Below are 20,434 nucleotides of genomic sequence, written 5' to 3' on the forward strand. Positions count from 1 at the left end.
AAAGAGAGGAAGAAAGGAGATGTACCTGGGAATTAGTCAGATGGTCCTGGCTTCAGTAGCCTGGCCATTTCCCCATGCAGGAGGAAGCTTGGCCAGCCGGCTTCCCGGCACACAGCTCTTCAAACCCCTGGAATCTCTGGAGTGGTAATTGTCTCCTGTATGCTAATGAGATGACAGGTGGCTGGGGCTCCTGTCAGGATGGGTGCTGGTGGCCAGGGAAACGAAGCATGTGAGCAGAGGGCTGGGGCTTTCAGCATCTGCCTCCCTCTATCCCTACCTCCGGGACAGGAGAGGGTCTAGAGAGAGAATCCATCACCAGTGGCCATGATGTAATCAATCATGCCTACATAACTGAAGCCTCCGTAACAATCCTCACTGGAGGGGTTTAGAGAGCTTCCTGGTTGGTGAACGCATGGAGGTGCTGGGAGGTTGTGTGCCTGGAGAGAGCATGGAAGCTTTCCCTCATACCTCGCCCTATGCGTCTCTTCATCTGCATCCTCTATCATTTTCTTTAGTGTATAATAGACCAGTAAATATAAGTAAGTGTTTCCTTGAGTTCTACGTGCTGTTGTAGCAAATTACTCAACCTGAAGATGGTGTCATGGAACCCTCTTACCGTAGTAGAGTCAAATAGAGCCGTGGGTAACCTGGTGACCCAATACCTAGGGTTGGCATGGGAGGGAGGGGGAAGTCTTGTGGGACTGAGCCCTAAATCTGTGGGTTCTGCGCTGACCCCAGGTAGACGCTGTCAGAATTCAATTGTAGGACACCTAGCTGGTGTTGGAGAATTGGTTGCTGTGGGAAGAAACCCGCACACCTGGTCACAGAAGTGTTCTAGAAGTGTTGATTGTAAGTAGAGGATGAAACTGACTTTTTCCTTTTCACAGCCTGAATCTCAGAGTCTCACACACTCTCAGCCCCAGAACTGGTCATGGATTTGGTGGAGGGGTTCCCATAGCGTCCTGGTATTTCTTCTGCTAGTCTAACGATGTGTTGTTGAATGGATATTTTTCCATGTTCTGTATTTTTTTGTCTGAACATATTTCTTGATTACGAAATCAGATTAGAAATTGGGATCAGCTGTGGAAATCAGGCATCCTTATACACCAGCCACATTTCATCTGAAGGGAAACGAAGATGCCTAAGTTGAGCAGGACGATAAAGAGAGCAAGTACCTGTCAGCCTGCTGGGTATGAACAGGAGCTCTTTTTCCATCTGCAGACGAATGTGCACACTTTCATAATCCGCAGGTCTGACTGCCACAAAATCTTCAGCCGCATGATCTAAGCCCAGTAGGAGATCCTCAGCATCCCTGCCATCGAGCAGCTCTTCCTCATCCTGCATTTCATTAAAAAACAGCAAGAAACAATCAGGCAAAAATAATTAATTTTCTTGCAAAAATCATCAGTGATATTAAATGCACCAAACAACTTCTCCTATAATAAAGTTACCTTTTCTTTTTATCTTTTTCTAAATGAAAGCGTAAAACTATATGGCCTTTCCTATTTAATAAGCTTTGTTTTTTTCACTCTTCCACATACTTGGAAAAATCAGAATGCACTGAGGTCAGAAGAGATGTGCAAAGCAAAGCAAAGCAAAGCAAAGCAAGTGAAATCTCAATCACTGTGGCCTCCTTCGAGGGTGCCTGTTCTTCCACAGTTACTCAAAGAACTTGGGTTCATGAGTTATGCAGCTTTTTAACCTTCCATCTAGCACTGACCCCAGGGCAAATGCACCAAGCATGGGGTCCACACACTCTGCTTAGACTGCCTGGGCTTGAATCCCAGCTTCACCCCATGCTGCCTGGTTGACTGTGGGGAACTTACGTACCCTTCCGATCCTCAGTTTTCTCAGTTGTAAGACTGGGGTATTAATAGATTTTACCTCTTAGGGTTTTGTGAGAATAAAATTAAATAATGCATGTAAAAATTCTAAGCACAGGACCTGTAATTACAAATTGTCAGCTGAAGCATGTTAATTTAGTTTGAATATTTTCCAAATGTTTTTTCCTTTTCTTTTTCCTCCTCCTCCTTCTTCTCCTTTTCCCTCTTTTTTCCCCTCCTTCTTTTCTTTTTCCTTCTTGTTCTTCTTTTTAAAGTTTAAACCTGACATCCATTTATGAGGAACACCTTTTAAAATCCTGTGGAGAGGGAATTCCCTGGCGGTCCAGTGGTTAGGACTCTGCGCTTCCACTGCAGGCGGCATGGGTTTGATTCGATCCCTGGTCAGGCAACTGAATCCACAAAAAAATCCTGTGGAGGCTGGCAGGTAGCTGAAGACAATGGCAGCAGCCTAGCTTCCTGCCTCCTAATATTTCCTCCACAAATATGCAAAACAATAATAAGGGTAAAGTAAATCTACATGGTAACCAAGCTCTCAGCATAAACTGAAGACAGAGAATGCCACAAGCTTCAAAAAAGTGAATAGAGAAATATCCGGTAATCATAGTGTGTGGTCTTTCTTGCTCGTGCCCCATCTCTGTTTTGGGCAAATACAGGCTGAGAAAACTGCAGAGAAGACAGAAGAGGGAAGCAAGTGATGGGGCCTGCAGATGGTCCAAAACCTCCACCAGAAAGACTAAACCCACTCTGAGTATGAAAATACTAAAAAAGTGTCTCGGCAGACCAGAGCCTGGGCTACAGGCTACAGGGGAGGAGCTTCAAAGTACGCATGATTCAAAAGGGCAGTTTTAGAAACAGAAATTCCATGGAGAAAATAATGCAAAAGGAAGGAGAAGTGGCTTTTGGAGAGAGATGTCCTGATTTAAGAAGCCCACAGATTTGTTCACAGTCCTGCCTTCCAAAAGTGGAGTCTGATACTCCTCCCTTTCTATGTGGGCCGTACTTAGTGACTTGCTTCTGTGAGTAGAATATGAGTTCGGTTACGTAGTGTCTGATACTAGGTCGTAAAAGGCATCCTGGCTTCCTCCTTGCTTCCTCTCGGATCACTTGCTTTGGGGAAACCAGCTGTCATGTCACGAGGACACTCAGGCAGCTTTACAGGAAGGTCTGAACTGAGGCCTCCCGCCAACAACCAGCACTTGCTGGGCAGATGGGTGAGCCACCTTGGAAGCAAACCCTCCCAACTCAGTCAAGCCTTCAGATGAATGCAGCCTTGGCCACCTTGTCTGCAACCTCATGAGAGATCCTGAGCCAGAACTAGCTGAATATAGATCTGTAAAACAATTATTATAGAGCACACTGAAGTATTCCCAAGCTTTCATAGACCTAGGTAAGAAATTCCATTTCTGGGAGTCATTTTTCAAGGGAGGTGACTAAAAGTTAAGCACAGAAATAGGCCAACTGTGCAAATTCTGAAACATTTTGGTGTGTTTTCCTTTTTGTTTTTTAATGTGGTAAAATATAAATAACATAAAATTTATCATATTAACCACATTTAAATGTACAGTTCTGTGGCATTAAGTATATTTATATTGTCGTACAACCAACGTCACTATCCATCTCCAGAACTTTTTCATCTTCCCCAACTGAAACTCTGTCCCCATTAAACAATATCTCCCCGTTTCCCCCTCCTCCAGTCCCTGGCAACCACCATTGTACTGTCTTTCTCCATGAACTTGACAACTCTAGGTACCTCATGAAAGTGGGATCACACAATATTTGTCCTTTTGTAACCGGCTTATTTCACTTAGCATAATGTCTTCAAGGTTCATCCATGTTTAGCATATGTCAGAATTTCCTTCCTTTCTGGCTATTGTAAATAATGCTTCTATCAACAGGAGTACAAATATCTGTTTGAGTGTCCGCTTTCAGTTCTTTTGGGTATTGCTGGATTGTATGGTAGTTAGTTCTATGTTTCAATTTCTGAGGAACCTCAGAAATAGACTTTTTCCACAGCAGTTGTAGCACTTTGCATCACCATCAGCGATGCACAAGTTTCTCCACATACTTGCCAGTACATTTCCTTCCTGCCTGCCTCCCTCCTTCCCTCCCTTCCTTCCTTTATCTATCTATCTATCTATCTATCTATCTATCTATCTTATAACAGTCACGCTAATCTGTGTAAAGTGGTATCTTATTGTGCTTTTGATTTGCGTTTCCCTAATGATTAATGCTGTTAAGCATCTTTTCATGTACTTATTGGCCCTTTGTATATCTTCCTTGGAGAGATGGCTATTCAAGTCCTCTGCCCATTTTTTTTTTTTTAAACCACTGTACACTTTAAGATTTATTGATTGATTGATTGATTGATTGCTATGTTGGGTCTTCGTTTCTGTGAGAGGGCTTTCTCTAGTTGTGGCAAGCGGGGGCCACTCTTCATCGCGGTGCGCGGGCCTCTCACTATCGCGGCCTCTCTTGTTGCGGAGCACAGGCTCCAGACGCGCAGGCTTAGTAGTTGTGGCGCACGGGCTTAGTTGCTCCGCGGCATGTGGGATCTTCCCAGACCAGGGCTCGAACCCGTGTCCCCTGCATTAGCAGGCAGACTCTCAACCACTGCGCCACTAGGGAAGCCCCCTCTGCCCATTTTTAATAGCATGTTTTCTTTGATTTCACACATCCCACCCACAATTACAGAATCTGAATTGTAGCTTGGGTGTGGTATGGGGCACAAAAAGCTGCTCACCTGTAAGGTTGTAGGGAGAGAGAGAGAGATAGGTTTCATTTGCCTTGGAGAGGTAAACATTTTGTATATGAAATGAATACTAATCCTTGTGTGGAGTCTAGCAAGAAAAATTTGTAAACCATGTTGCTATGCTTTTTTTTTTTCCACAAGAGAAAGATGGACAGATTTAATTAAGGTCCTTAGTCCCCAAATTATGGGGTAAAATCAAGGGCTAAGAAAGTAATGTGAATCTGGTATTCTTATTGCTTTCAGATAGGACATGGATGAGTTGTTCTGTGTGGGGGTGGTGAGTTTGTTCCCAGCCACTTTCTTCCTGGCTAGGATATCATCACCATCATTGTCACCATCATCGTCACCATCATCATCCTCATCACCATCATCACCAATACCATCATCACCATCATCACCAATACCATCATCACCATCATCACCAATACCATCATCACCATCATCATCATCATCATCATCCCCCTCCTCATTACCATCCTAATACTAAATACCATTTTGCTTACTCCTTCTTGCACAGGTGGCTCTTCTTCCTCTCCTTCCTCCTCCTCTTGGTTAGTTCCATCTCTGCTTTTTGCTTTTGGTTTTTCCTCTGATTCCTCTGGTTCGGGATCAAAGTTGAAAGTAAAGAATTTATAAGCTTCCTCAGCAGAAGGGAAGCCAGGCGGAACCTACAGAGAAGCAGCAAGCAATAGAATTCGGGATTATCTAAACTGAGCTAAGCTCTGCATGGTTCACTGACAGCTGGCTGGATGCTGAGAGCATCAGGCACATTCTAGGCCTCCTAAGCATATTACCTTTGTTGAAGGTGGTGAACTTTAACAGATGCAACAGGCCTCCTTAGTTAAGTAACTTTAATGAGTTACTTTTTTAATAAATCAGCAATTATTTACCTTCCTACAAGCACATAAATACATTATTTATATCAGTAAATGCTTTAGAAAAGATGATTAAAATGCAAAAAAGTGGATTCAGTGTTTTATAGGCCAATGCTGAGATACTTTTAATTTTGAGCAATACAGCGTTTGTTAAACTTTTTTATAAAAAAAGATCATTTTTGGGAGTTTGTTTTAATTCTTCTTGAGTTAGTATCCCCTTTTTTCCCCATAGTAAAAGCTGGTGCAACTTCATGGCTGAACAAGTAGTCTTATCATGAACATTTCCTGCCCTTCCATGCATTTCCCTTCCCCAAAGTAGGCAGTATTCTAATCTTTCCACCTGATTCCAGGATTTCAAAAGTAGGAATCATTTCTCATACTTTTTTTTGCATACTCCATGCAATAGGAGTCAGCCTGTGTGTATAGTCATTTCTCTTTGAATATTTTTGAAAAACAAACAAATCAACAAAATACATGATTTAAAGAATGTATGATTTAAAACAAACATGATTTAAAAAGATAAGATTTCTCACCGGGGGTTTAGACTTGATTTTTCGCACAGAATCATGGAATTTTACTCTTGAAAAACCTTGGGAGTCATCTTCTTGTTGAGTCCTTTGTACCTCTCTACCTGGCTATACGAGTAGAAAAAAATGATAGAGACACCATTTAAATCAAGAAACTAAGGATGTTCTAAAACAAGCATTAACCTTCAAAAGTCTTATCTTCTGACCATTGATGCATCTCACCATTTCTAAGGAATGAAATGTTTACAAATTTCAAATATATTTGAATGTTAACGTGGCTGAATATTTTCTTACTCAGCTCTGTCTCTCTCAAGACTAAACAAATATAAAATTTTATAGTCAATAAACCTGAAAATGAAAAGTGTTATTTCATCCTATAGATCAATAGATTATCCAGCTCACAGAGCATCATTTCCAAACAGTCTATGATGAAAAGTATCAATGATGTTTGATTATAAATAAGTCCAAGTGGGCAAGGGCTGCCCCAGGCCCTGGCCTTTCAGTTTTGTGTAAATCTCAGAATGGCTGACTGAGTCTCCTCAGGCGTTTACCCAGAGACACCTCTGTGATGAAAGCTAGAAATACTTGGAACAGCTAAGATAAGGTGCTATAAAATTTCACCCAAATGCAGCTAGATGTCCAGCAATGGCCAGAATAAAAATGAGGACATCAGTTGGGTATAGTCTATCATACTAGCAAGAGAATACATACACTTCCAATTTATGTAAAATTCTACGCTTTCCCTCCATTTTCTCATTTTGCAGTATAACGTTAAGTAGTTATGTAATAGTACTCAATTATATAGAAGTTGAAGGTGTGCTAATGAATAAATTTCACAGTGCAATGCAAAGAGTTATTATTTGTCTTGGTAAATTCCAGAATTTTAAATGGTGTTTTTGAAGATGAGGAAAGAAGCAGATGGGTATTACTTAGTATAAGGAGAAACAACTGAAAAAACTAGCGTAGACTAAAGATCAGGTTCCAGTGCTGGATCAGGAAGATTTTCTAAGGATCTTCCAAGTTTAGTCTTCTCATAAAACAGGGCTAAAGCTTTCTCGTTCACTGCTGAGGATGCCATTCTGCTCCTGCCTGCCTCAGAATCCCCCACCTCTGATAGCCCATGAGGGAGACTGATATGTTTGACAGCACGAAAACAAGCCAAGGGGTCAACCAAAAAGAGAGAAGAGAAGCTTGACTCTGTGTGTAGGCCAGCCTTGGGTTTTAGAGAACTGTAAAGATGATGATACTAAAACACAAGACCAGGCAGAAACACTAGCCATTTAGAAAATAAAATAAGTAGGTTAAATTCCATGTGGCAAATATGTGTATGTGGAGATTAGTATTTTATTCTTTTTGTTTCTTCCCATCCCTTTCTATACTTGCTTGGCACAGATGCTATTAAGTTCCGAAAATATAATTTCATTGGTGTCTTTTATTGTAATATTGACAGTTTTATTATGATATTTATGGACTTGATCAAAAAGCTTGTAATTTAATTTTTATTAAAATCTAAAAATATTTAAAAGTAAATTATACTAGCATATTAAAAGCTATTAAATATATTTAAAAGGATTGAGTGTGCAGAATTAAATTTTAAAGAACTATTATCTATAATATCTTTATATAAGCTTAAAGTAATAATGACATTTAATTTCAACTTGAATGCCTATCATGATATGTGCATGTGTCCAGCTAGGAATTCTTTCTCACCCTTGAATTTGTTGTATCCTCCAGGAAGGCTCTATGGCCCTCTTCTAGCTTGAACTAGGCAATATCAAGTCTCATTACTTTTTTTTTAAATTTTTTTTAAAAATTAATTAATTAATTTATTTATTTTTGGCTGTGTTGGGTCTTCGTTTCTGTGCGAGGGCTTTCTCTAGTTGCGGCAAGTGGGGGCCACTCTTCATCGTGGTGCACGGGCCTCTCACTATCGTGGCCTCTCTTGTAGCGGAGCACAGGCTCCAGACACACAGGCTCAGTAGTTGTGGCTCAAGGGCCTAGTTGCTCCGCAGCATGTGGGATCTTCCCAGACCAGGGCTCAAACCAGTACCCCCGGAATTAGCAGGCAGATTCTCAACCACTGCGCCACCAGGGAAGCCCCAAGTCTCATTAATTTTACCATACCATAATTACAAAATATACTAGTTCTAGCCCTTATCTCTCTTCTAAACTGTTAATCAATGTTTTTAATTCCTTAAAAGACATCCTAATCTGGACTGTCTTGCAGATACCTCAGATTTTTATACATTCTTGATATCAGTCATGATATTAATCAAGATATATGATTTCCAAATAATTTCTCCCATTCTGTGTGTTGTCTTTTCACTTTCTTGATGGTTTCTTTGAAGCTCAGAAATGTTTAATTTTGGAGAAGTCCAGTGTATCTATTTATTCTTTTGCCACTTGTGTTTCAGAGTCAGAGATAAGAAACCATTGCCTAAGCCAAGACTCCTCAAATTTTACGTAACCTGACTCCAAGGCTGGAGCCAAGTGCCCTTTCTATGAGCTCCTAATAGCACCCACCACAGATCTTAATCATCCTGTACTTCCATTGTCTGATAACCTGCCTGTCATCCCTACTGGGATCCTTGAGAGTAGGCTGTGACTGACATCCCTGTGTATTCAGAGCCCAGTGGGCACCTGGCAGGAAGGAGTCTCCTGTAGATGCTGGCTGGGCAACAGGTAGAGTGTGTCAAGGGATCAGAACTTGGGTCACCTGGGACAGAGAACCAGGCCCAGAAAATAAAGACATTATGGTCATGTCTAGTGGAGACCAAGTAGTCAAAAGTTCTGTGTTATTTCCACTTTGATGTTGACATGTTCTTGGAGACTTGTGTTTGGCTTTGTTCTCTTATCACAAGTCTGCTGAGTATAAAGTAAATAGAAATGCAAACAAGAGTTAAGCACAGGTTTGAGTTGATAATTTGGATTCTCCACCATATTCCCAGCTGGTTTCTCCTTTTCACTCTGACCCTACAGCCTCTGACACTAGCTAACACTTACAGAGAGAGGGCTTACCATGTGCCAGGTGCTGTCTGAAACACTGTAGCATGTATGAGATCATTTAATCCTCAAAACAATACCAAGAATTGGGTTCTAGTAGTATCCCTATTTTACAGAGGTGGAAAGTGGGGTCCAGAGAGTAGATAAGTTACATGTCCAAGGTCACACAGCTAGTGTGTGAGATTGCCAGCACTGAATGCTGGGCAGCTGAGGTCCAGCATCTGGGTTCTTTGTGTGCTTTGCTCTTTGCTCCATAGGATATAAATGGACCACTTTTTAGATATTCCTTCTGGGTTGAGGTGTATACATGAAGAAATGTGCTTGTGAATGGTATGTTCCATTAGCAACCTGGGATCAGGTCTAAGGGCAAGGCAGTTGACATTTGCCTCAAACCCACAGAATGGCTCTTAGGGGAGATAGACTATGACAGACATACAGGTCAAGGTCCTGCTCACAAGGAGAAATAAATACCCTATGAGGCTAGGGAGTACATTTTTACTTCTAAAACTTCCAGCTTGATTTGGATATCATATTCATGGCCCATGGACAAGTGAGAACTACCATGACTGTGTGAAATGATTATCCATCAGAAGGTACAGACAAGGCCGGATATAGGAGACCAGACCCTCCTATCACTTAGCCCACTTGACCAGAAGCCAAGACTCACACACCTGCTGAAACAATCAAAGTGTTTGTGTCATCATGATGGGATTTCAGGGAGTTTTTCTTTATTTTCCAATATTTTAGAATTATGGCTCTTACAATTATGGCTCTTACGAAAGAAAATAAATTGGAATTAAAGAACAAGAAACGTGTCCTCAGTAGAATGGAGTAGCAAATTGTCATAAAGCCTTTTTAGGGGACTGACTGAGTGTTCCAACAACCTATGAGGATGGCTACAACTTTCCTTGTAATCATGCAATCTCTGGCTTGTTTGGGATGAATATAGGTAAAAATTTGTAGCATCTCATCATAGAAAAAGAAAAGGCATCATCTAAGAGATCAGTGGTTGTGTTTCAGAAATATCCCTAAAGCAAAGACTTTGAAAACAACCAAAACCATCATCATCAACAACAAACCATTGGATTAGACTTGCAAACACTTCATTGAGCCATTTGCTCTGTTCTTTCTGTTCCTTCTTTTACCCTCTTACATGCTTGTCCTTCAGCAACATCCCTGCTACGTCTATCTTTTACTGGCTTCCACTCTGCTTCATGGGCTTTTACTGTCAGTTTTTCTCCAAGTGTAAGACTGTCTTCATTCAGTCTTCTTTCCCTCAGGAAGCCAAGGCACTCTCAAAACTTCAAAACTCACCACAGTAGAAATGCTTCCAAAATCTGTTTCTCCAGGCCCAGGTCCCTTCCTCTATGTGCATCTCCAGAGGAACACATGCTGTGATGCTTCACCAGCATCTCAGATTCAAACAAAAATCAACCCAGGGCATTCAAACCACCTCCCGATCCTATTGTCAATTGCTTTCCACTGCTTATGAAAAACCATCAGTGCTCCTTAGTGTAACACTCAAGGCCCCCACGATCAGATTCTATTCTCGTCTCTTTCTCTGTTTCCCAGCAAGATCCATGGACCCAGCAACACTGACCCTTGAGACAGACTGGGAATGAGATAGAGCTGGGGTCAAATCCTGACTCCTCCACATACATGCTCTGTGACCTAGGGATAGCTTTGCAGCCCCTCTGAACCTCATATATCAAATGTGAATGGAAATAATAGTACCCACCTCATAGGCGTGTTGGGATAAAGGCATGTGATAACATGGGGCAGACTTGGCAAAATGCCTGGCACCGAGTAGCACTCTATAAATAGTAGCTATTATTATTAATAATAAGCATTTAACACCTCCTCTGTGCATAGCTCTGTTCTAGAACTTTTGCTGGAAAATTTATATTCTGCTTCACTGTCCTTGGTCACAAAGTAGGGATGGCCCATTTCTCACCTCTGTGCCAAATTCAGTCTCCAATTCTCTCTCACTGGGACTTCGTAAGCGCCTGGGCCGAGGGGTGGGAATTTCCTGCAGCAACGCACTTTCTGCTTTGGACTAAAAAGTTGAACAGAAAATTATTGCTACATCATGTCAGTGATGCTATGAAAATCTTGGTCACCATCTTAGGAGAAATAAATCAGTAAAAAATACACGTTATACTTCTTTAAGAGATAAGAACAATGATTTAGAAAAAGGATGTTAAATTCTTCTTAAGTATAATTTTCATCTGTGCCAATATCAAATACTGCATTAACATTTAGAACATGAAAAACAAATTTAACGGTATTAAAATCCATGCAGTTTTGAGCAAGCAAAGCAAGCTAGACAAGACCAGAAGCATTGCAATCAGCACCGAACAAAATATTCCTGTGGTTTCTCTCACCCTTGCAGCTTGTAATTTCTCCCTCATGCGTTCTCTCATGGAAAATTCTGCAAAGCCTGTTCTGGAAGCTGAAGGAATTGGAGGTAAGCCTAAAGCAATACAAGAAAATTACTTTAAAACATTTTTTTTCCAAAGGGAAGATTAGATTGAAAAATAGCAAGAGAATGTAATTTTATTTTGCAAATTTAGAACTTCACATAAGCAATCATGAGATAATGTTGATAACCGTCCATTTGGTGTAATAAGGACATGCCTTGGCTTCTTTAAGACGGACAGTGAAAACCTCGGTCCTATTAAGGCTGTTACATCAACTTAACTAAGAATAAAACAAATGACATTTGACTACTCAAGGCACTGACACACTTACCAATTCAATTACCATTGGGAAGAGGTTCTCGAATTTGTTGACTTGAGAAACAGGCTTGTTGGATGAATGGATGGCTGTTGATTTCTGAGTTCAACTTTCAACAGCACTGATAACTTCAGTCAGAGAAACCTTTTCTATGAGAGGTTCTATAGCCCCGGGCTATCTCATACAGCCAACACACATTTTGTACATATTATTAAACCTCTACATAAATATCATGAAATGTTGTTCAGCTATTTTGTGTCGGGCTCTGTGATAATGTGTTGAATGCATCTTCTCGTCAATCTTACGCCATCCCTGCTAGGAGGGACCACCTGGCACCTTGAAGATGAAGACCCCGAGGCCCTCTGTGATAACTGACTGGCATTACGATTGCACACCGAGGAAGTGCAATGCTTGGGATTTGGTCCCAAATGCTCTACACCATTATGAAAGAGGTGGAAATAGAACAAAGCATTTGCACGAACAGAATGTTAATGCTTGGAGCAGAGAGGCTCTACTGGGATGAAGTAGAAGATAAGCTTGCAGAAGGAGTTTGGGGTCAAGTCATGGGGAGCCTCTAATGTCACAAGGAGGAGTCTGGAATGTATTCTCCATGCGGTGGGGATGTCTTGAAGGATGTGGAGAGAGGAGGAAGTGAAGCAGCACTTTCTGAAGCTGCTCCTGGGCCTGCAGGTACAGCATGGTTGGGGTGGAAGCACCAGGGACCCCAGCTGGGATACCCTGGTGAGATAATAAAGAGGGAATCCGTGGGAATAATTGCGAAGATGCCACAAGAGAAATGGTACAGTTGTCCCTAGTGACGATGGCGAGGTAGGGCACTAGTTCTCCCAGCAGTGGCAGCATCTTCTGGGCACCTGGTGGACGGGCAAACACTCAGGCCAGGCCCCAGACAGACTCAGTGAAGCAGAACCTGGGGGTGGAGCCACCATCTGGGTGATTTAAAGACACACTCAAGTCAGAGGACCCCCGGTTTAGAGCAAAGAGAAAGAGAAGGTGAAGGTGTCTGAGGTTTTGACTGAGGTGAGTAGGGGTTTGGGGTTCCTGAGAAAGAGAAAAGAGGAGGGAAGCCAGTCTGGGAGATACTGAAGGGGATCAGTTTGCAGCTGGAACGAGTCTGAGGTGCTGGCAGGATATGGAAATGTGTGCTTGTCCTGCACCTGAGCTCTGGGAAGGGGTCCAGGCCCCAAGATGAAGACTTAGGAAGCGTTTCTACCATGGTGATGTTAACGTCTTGAGAAAACCTTTCCTGAGGGAGAGCGTGCAGAGACAGGAGGCTTCTGACCCTGTAGGCATTGGCACTGTTAAGGGACGAAGGCTAACAAATGAAAGAAAAAGAGAAGGCAAGATGATTTATTAGCAGGTGGAAGGAATCGTGGCAGAGAGAGGAAATGATGACGGGCAGAGGCTGCTGTGCTGGCCCTTTGGCCTCCGCTTATGCAGAAAAGCGATCCTGGGCTTCGGAGCTATTTCTGCAACTTGGCCGCTCAGTGCTGAGGCTGGGCTTCCTTCCTTCTGTGTGATAGAGCGATGTAAAATCCTACTTTATCAGGCACCAATCATGCCATCTCCTCAATGCCTGTAGGAAAGCATGAGATAATTGTAGTGAAGATCACAGTCTTGCATGTGTGGATTGAGGTTCAAGTTCTTTAGAAGAATCTCCATTAGCTCGATAAAAAGTCCTTTGGCATTGTTTTTCAACTCACGTAAAAAATCAAGTCATTATTTCCTATTTTAAAGATCATCTATCCATGGTAGATCATATCCCCATGTCAAAGTCCCAAGACGTTTCCTGTATCACGTTTGTCACATTTTGAATTTATATATTTGTGTGGTTATTTGATGAGTACCTCCTTCCTCTCCCAGGTTCTCTGGTATTCAGCCACAAAGGGCGGGCACAGGTAAGTGTCACTAAGTGTGTGTGGACCACCTAGGCCGATAAAGAAGGGCTTCTAGACTGGACCCCCTGGGGCTTGCCCACTCTGTTCTCTGGCTGATCACTCTCTTTGCTTCTGCCCCCAGAGAGCTGCCCTTTCATAGTTAACAAGGCATGCCTTTGAATGTGAAAAAAAATCTTGTTTATTTACTCCCCTTCCCCCTGCTTTTTTTTAAAAGAGATCTAGTTTTTCAAATTGACTTAAAATAGCTATTGCATACATGGAACTCATTAGAATAATTTTATGAATTATTCTTTAAAAGAGAGACAATATATTTTATTTAAACACTATCTCTTCTGAATAAAGAAACCAAAGGGGCTTCTTTAGTATGTATTAGTTTTAAAAAACTCGAAAAATTCTGAAGTGGTCAAAAGTAGTTCTTGCCTGATTTTTTCAAAACTCTGTGTTAGTGAAAGACATTTGGAGGGCATAAAGATTTCCAAATCTGATCTGTAGAACTAGTGGTGAGATGTTATTTTCCCAGCTAGAATGTGACCTGCTTGAGGGCAAGGACCATGTTGGTGACTTTTGTACCTGGCACCTTGTAGCACTGTATCAATGCAGGAAAACACATGAAGGAACCATGAGGGTGTGAGAGATATTATACTTAAAGAGGAATTTCAAACAAAATAAATGTAATCCTCATTTGGATGAAATCAGATGATGACAACTTTTTTCTTTTTAAGGTAGTATTACTACCATGATAACCATGGAAACCAAGCGTACTAATTCACTCCCTTTGACATAATAACTATTAGGGCTTAGGGACTTTCATTTTTATGTTGGTAGTCTATGGCAAACAGAGTGTCTTTAAACAGCTAGAAACATGAAGACAATCCTCATAAGACATTTTCCCCCCTTATTACTCCACTACATGACTAATCAGCTACGTGGTCCCAAACTGTCTCTATTTGTCCTGCCCTGGGGCTAAGAAGTGATTTGCCAAACTTGAAAAAGGGTGTGATGTGATTTCACATTTACTAAAGAGGCTCTGTGACACAGCTAAGAAAACCTGGCACGGATAAAGTTTCCACAGTATCCAAGAGTGCAATGAAAATAATTGTTTAAATTATTAAAGATTTGAGTTGAGGACATGCAAGAACTTATGGGTAATGAGAGAATTTCAAGACATTCCATTAAAAATATATACATAATGTCCATTAGTATGAAATATGGATGTCCTTGGCCATGTGATGTTTTTCATCAGAGGCAGCAGGGATTACAAATTCAGCAACACTGCACTGGTTGCTCAGCAAAGCCGTGAATCCCAAAGCTTCATTAGCCTTGTGTTGCTTCCAGATCTTCTTCGCGCTGTCACCTTTTCCTGTCACCCATACTCACTGCGCCCTATTTCTCTCTCCTTACGGACTTCATCACAAGATGGATATGTTCCATTTTTCTTTAAACCACTTCTATTATACGTGACCCCTCAGAAAACACAACCACCTTATAATAAAATAGGCATTGCATGTTGAAATAATTTTCCAATCTTCTCATCTACTGTCCCTGAGTTGATGTGATGTTGTTTTTTTTAAGGAGAAGTCATTTTCCAAAGTCTTTACTCCACCACCTGGAAGTGTTCCCCTCTTTCCCTTACTTTTGCAGACATTCCCACACGTCTTGACAGACCATTTGTTCTGTGAATCACACTGCCAGACCAGAGCTCTCTGTATACATTGGGGTGTACGAGGACTTTCCAAGGACTTGACATAAAATTAGAAATGCAGTTCAGCCAGCCCTCTGTGTCCATGGGTTCCGCATCTGTTGATTCAACCAGGCATGGATAGAAAACATTTGGAAAAAATTCCAGAAAGTTCCAAAAAGCAAGACTTGAATTTGCTGCAAACCAGCAACTATTTACATAGCATTGACATTGTATTAGGTATTATAAATAATCAAGACATCATTTAAAGTATACAGGATGATATATGTAGGTTATATGCAAACTCTATGCCATTTTATATAAGGGACCTGAGGATCGATGGATTTTGATATCCATAGGGTGGGGTGGGGCGGGGAGTGGTCCTGGAACCAATCCCTGTGGATACTGAGGAATGACTAAGTTGGTTGGATTTGAGTTGGTACTATCTGAAATCACAGATTGTCGAATAGGTGAGTGTGCCTATGATTCTTGGTTAATTACCTCACTCTTCTACCTTTCTATGCTAGTTAAAGACTATGCTTCTAAAAGGTTTTATTTATTTATTTTACTTCTTATGATTAATACATATTGAAGAAATTTTACAGTACCTTTATGTCTTCATCAGTTGTGCATTATTGATATTGATAATAAATAACTCAATCAAAAATTCAATTTGTTAAGATGGTGAGCAGTGAAAGACTTTTTTTAAAAGCTACTTTTTATCAGTTATCTACTTTATACATATTTGTGTATATATGTCAATCCCAATCTCCCAATTCATCCCACCACCACCACTTTCCCCCTTTGGTGTCCATACGTTTGTTCTCTACATCTGTGCCTCTATTTCTGCCTTGCAAACCAGTTCATCTGTACCATTTTTCTAGATTCCACATATATGCGTTTAATATACAATATTTGTTTTTCTCTTTCTGACTTACTTCACTCTGTGTGACAGTCTCTATGTCCATCCACGTCTCTACAAATGACCCAATTACATTCCTTTTTATGGCTGAGGAATATTCCATTGTATATATGTACCACATCTTTTTCCATTCATCTGTCAATGGGCAGATGAATTTATGCTGCTTCCATGACTTGGCTATTGTAAATAGTACTTCAATGAACACTGGGGTGCATGTGTCTTTTTGAATTATGGTTTTCTCTGGGGGTATATGACCAGTAGTGGGATTGTTGGGTCATATGGTAATTCTATTTTTAGTTTTTTAAGGAAATTCCATACTGTTCTCCATAGCGGCTGTATCAATTTACATTCCCACCAACAGTTCAAGAGGGTTCCCTTTTCTCCACACCCTCTCCAGCATTTGTTGTTTGTAGATTTTCCAATGATGCCCATTCTAACTGGTGTGAGGTGATACCTCATTGTAGTTTTGATTTGCATTTCTCTAATAATTAGTGATGTTGAGCAGCTTTTAATGTGCCTCATGGCCATTGCATGTCTTCTTTGGTAAAATGTCTATTTAATTCTTCTGCCCATTTTTTGATTGGGTTGTTTTATTTTTAATATTGAGCTGCATGAGCTGTCTATATATTTTGGAGATTAATCCTTTGTCTATTGATTCATTTGCAAATATTTTCTCCCATTCTGAGGGTTGTCTTTTTGTCTTGTTTATAGTTTCCTTTGCTGTGCAAAAGCTTTTAAGTTGCATTAGGTCCCATTTGTTTATTTTCGTTTTTATTTCCATTTCTCTAGGAGGTGGGTCAAAAAAGATCTTGCTGTGATTTATGTCATTGAGTGTTCTGCCTATGTTTTCCTCTAAGAGTTTTATAGGGTACGGTCTTACATTTCAGTCTTTAATCCATTTTGAGTTTATTTTTGTGTATGGTGTTAGGGAGTGTTCTAATTTCATTCTTTTACATGTATCTGTCCGGTTTTCCCAGCACCACTTATTGAAGAGACTGTCTTTTCTCCATTGTATATCCTTGCCTCCTTTGTCATAGATTAGTTGACCATAGGTGCGTGGGTTTATCTCTGGGCTTTCTATCCTGTTCCACTCATCTATATTTCTGTTTTTGTGCCAGTACCATATTGTCTTGATTACTGTAGCCTTATAGTATAGTCTGAAGTCAGGGAGTCTGATTCCTCCAGCTCCGTTTTATTCCCTCAAGATTGCTTTGGCTATTCGGGGTATTTTGTGTCTCCATACAAATTTTAAGATTTTTTGTTCTAGTTCTGTAAAAAATGCCATTGGTAATTTGATAGGGATTGCATTGAATCTGTAGATTACTTTGTGTAATATAGTCATTTTCACAATATTGATTCTTCTAATCCAAGAACATGGTAAATCTCTCCATCTGTTTGTGTCATCTTTGATTTCTTTCATCAGTGTCTTATAGTTTTCTGAGTACAGGTCTTTTACCTCCTTAAGTAGGTTTATTCCAATATATTTTATTCTTTTTGTTGCAGTGGTGAATGGGATTGTTTCCCTGATTTCTCTTTCTGATCTTTCGTTGTTAGTGTATAGGAATGCAAGAGATTTCTGTGCATTAATTTTGTATCCTGCAACTTTACCAAATTCATTGATTAGCTCTAGTAGTTTTCTGGTGGCATCTTTAGGATTCTCTATGTATAGTATCATGTCATCTGCAAATAGTGACAGTTTTACTTCTTTTCCAATTTGTATTCCTTTTATTTCTTTCTCTTCTCCGATTGCTGTGGCTAGGACTTCCAGAACTATGTTGAATAATAGTGGCAAGAGTGGACATCCTTGTCTTGTTCTTGATCTTAGAGGAAGTTCTTTCAGTTTTTCACCATTGAGAATGATGTTTTGCTGTGGGTTTGTCATATATGGCCATTATTATGTTGAAGTAGCTTCCCTCTATGCTCACTTTCTGGAGAGTTTTTATCATAAATGGGTGTTGAATTTTGTCAAAAGCTTTCCCTGCATCTATTGAGATGATCATATGGTTTTTATTCTTCAGTTTGTTAATATGGTGTATCACATTGATTGATTTGTGTATATTGAAGAATCCTTGGCAACTCTGGGACAAATCCTACATAATCATGGTGTATGATCCTTTTTACGTGTTGTTGGATTCTGTTTGCTAGTATTTTCTTTAGGAGTTTTGCATCTTTATTCATCATTGATACTGGTCTGTAATTTCCTTTTTTTGTAGTATCTTTATCTGGTTTTGGTATAAGCGTGATGGTGGCCTCATAGAATGAGTGTAGGAGTGTTCCTTCCTCTGCAATTTTTTGGAAGAGTTTGAGAAGGATGGGTGTTAACTCTTCTCTAAATGTTTGATAGAATTCACCTGTGAAGCCATCTGGTCCTGGACTTTTGTTTATTGGCAGTTTTTTAATCACAGTTTCAATTTCATTACTTGTGATTGGTCTGTCCATATTTTCTATTTCTTCCTGGTTCAGTCTTGGAAGGTTATGCGTTTCTAAGAATTTGTCCATTTCTTCCAGGTTGTCCATTTTATTGGCATAGAGTTGCTTGTAGTAGTCTCTTATGATGCTTTGTATTTCTGCGGTGTCCATTGTAACTTCTTTTTCATTTCTAATTTTATTGATTTTAGTCCTCTCCCTCTTTTTCTTGATGAGTTTGGCTAAAGGTTTATCAATTTTGTTTATTTTCTCAAAGAACCAGCTTTTAGTTTTATTGATCTTTGTTATTGTTTTGTTTCTATTTCATTTATTTCTGCTCTGATCTTTATGATTTCTTTCCTTCTACTAACTTTGGGTTTTGTTTGTTCTTCTTTCTCTACTTCTTTTAGGCGTAAGGTTAGATTGTTTATTTGAGATTTTTCTTGTTCCTTGAGGTAGGATTATATTACTATAAACTTCCCTCTTAGAACTGCTTTTGCTGCGTCCCATAGGTTTTGGATTGTTGTGTTTTCATTGTCATTTTGTCTCTAGGTATTTTTTGATTTCTTTTTTGAGTTCTTCAGTGATCTCTTGGTTATTTAGTAACGTATTGTTTAGCCTCCATGTTTTTGTGTGTTTTACATTTATTTCCCTGTAATTGATTTCTAATCTCATAGCGTTGTGGTCAGAAAAGATACTTGATATGATTTTAATTTTCTTAAATTTACCGAGGCTTGATTTGTGACCCAAGATGTAATCTATCCTGGAGAATGTTCCATGTGCACTTGAGAAGAAAGTGTAATCTGCTGTTTTCAGATGGAATGTCTTATAAATATCAATTAAATCTATCTGGTCTGTTGTGTCATTTAAAGCTGTGATTCCTTATTAATATTCTGTCTGGATGATCTGTCCATTGGTGTAAGTGAGGTGTTAAGGTCCCTATTACTGTGTTACTATTGACTTCCTCTTTTATAGCTGTTAGCATTTGCTGTATGTATTGAGGTGCTCCTATGTTGGGTGCATATATATTTATAATTGTTATATCTTCTTCTTGGATTGGTCCCTTGATCATTATGTCATGTCCTTTCTTCTCTCTTATAACATTCTTTATTTTAAAGTCTATTTTATCTGACATGAGTATTGCTACTCCAGCTTTCTTTTGATTTCCATTTGCATGGAATATCTTTTTCCATCCCCTCACTTTCAGTCTGTATGTGTTCCTAGGTCTGAAGTGGGTCTCTTGCAGACAGCATATATATGGGTCTTGTTTTTGTATCCCTTCAGCAAGCCTGTGTCTTTTGGTTGGAGCATTTAATCCATTCACATTCAAGGTAGTTATAGATATGTATGTTCCTATTTCCATTTTATTAATTGTTTTGGGTTTGTTTTTGTAGGTCCTTTTCTTTTCTTGTGTTTCCCAGTAAGAGAAGTTCCTTTAGCATTTGTTGTAGAACTGGTTTGGTGGTGCTGAATTCTCTTAGCTTTTGCTTATCTGTAAAGCTTTTGATTTCTCCATCAGATCTGAATGAGATCCTTGCTGGGTAGAGTAATCTGGGTTGTAGTTTCCTCCCTTTCATCATTTTAAATATATCGTGCCACTCCCTTCTGGCTTGTAGAGTTTCCGCTGAAAAATCAGATGTTAACCATAAGGGAGTTCCCTTGTATGTTATTTGTTATTTTTTCCTTGTTGCTTTTAATAATTTTTCTTTGTCTTAATTTTTGTCAGTTTGATTACTATGTGTCTCGGCATGTTTCTCCTGCCTGGGAGTCTCTGCGCT

The 20,434-nt window shown here is 40.0% G+C and overlaps 1 protein-coding gene across 4 annotated transcripts in view; it reads right to left on the bottom strand.

The window, feature by feature from the left end:
• Positions 1-20,434, bottom strand: part of CC2D2A (coiled-coil and C2 domain containing 2A) — a 133,615-nt gene that overhangs the window by 88,338 nt on the left and 24,843 nt on the right. For 3 of the 4 annotated variants that reach the window (XM_057546968.1, XM_057546965.1, XM_057546966.1), the window contains 5 exons: positions 11,383-11,471; positions 10,953-11,054; positions 6,002-6,103; positions 5,085-5,261; positions 1,176-1,338 (listed from right to left, as the gene is read on the bottom strand). In XM_057546968.1, coding sequence (XP_057402951.1) covers positions 1,176-1,338; positions 5,085-5,261; positions 6,002-6,103; positions 10,953-11,054; positions 11,383-11,471 — 633 coding nt within the window. The remainder of the gene's footprint in view (positions 1-1,175; positions 1,339-5,084; positions 5,262-6,001; positions 6,104-10,952; positions 11,055-11,382; positions 11,472-20,434) is intronic. The other variant, XM_007167328.2, reaches the window with a different exon arrangement.

This window comes from Balaenoptera acutorostrata, chromosome 5, assembly GCF_949987535.1.
Source record: "Balaenoptera acutorostrata chromosome 5, mBalAcu1.1, whole genome shotgun sequence".
In the NCBI taxonomy this organism is placed as follows: Eukaryota; Metazoa; Chordata; class Mammalia; order Artiodactyla; family Balaenopteridae; genus Balaenoptera; species Balaenoptera acutorostrata.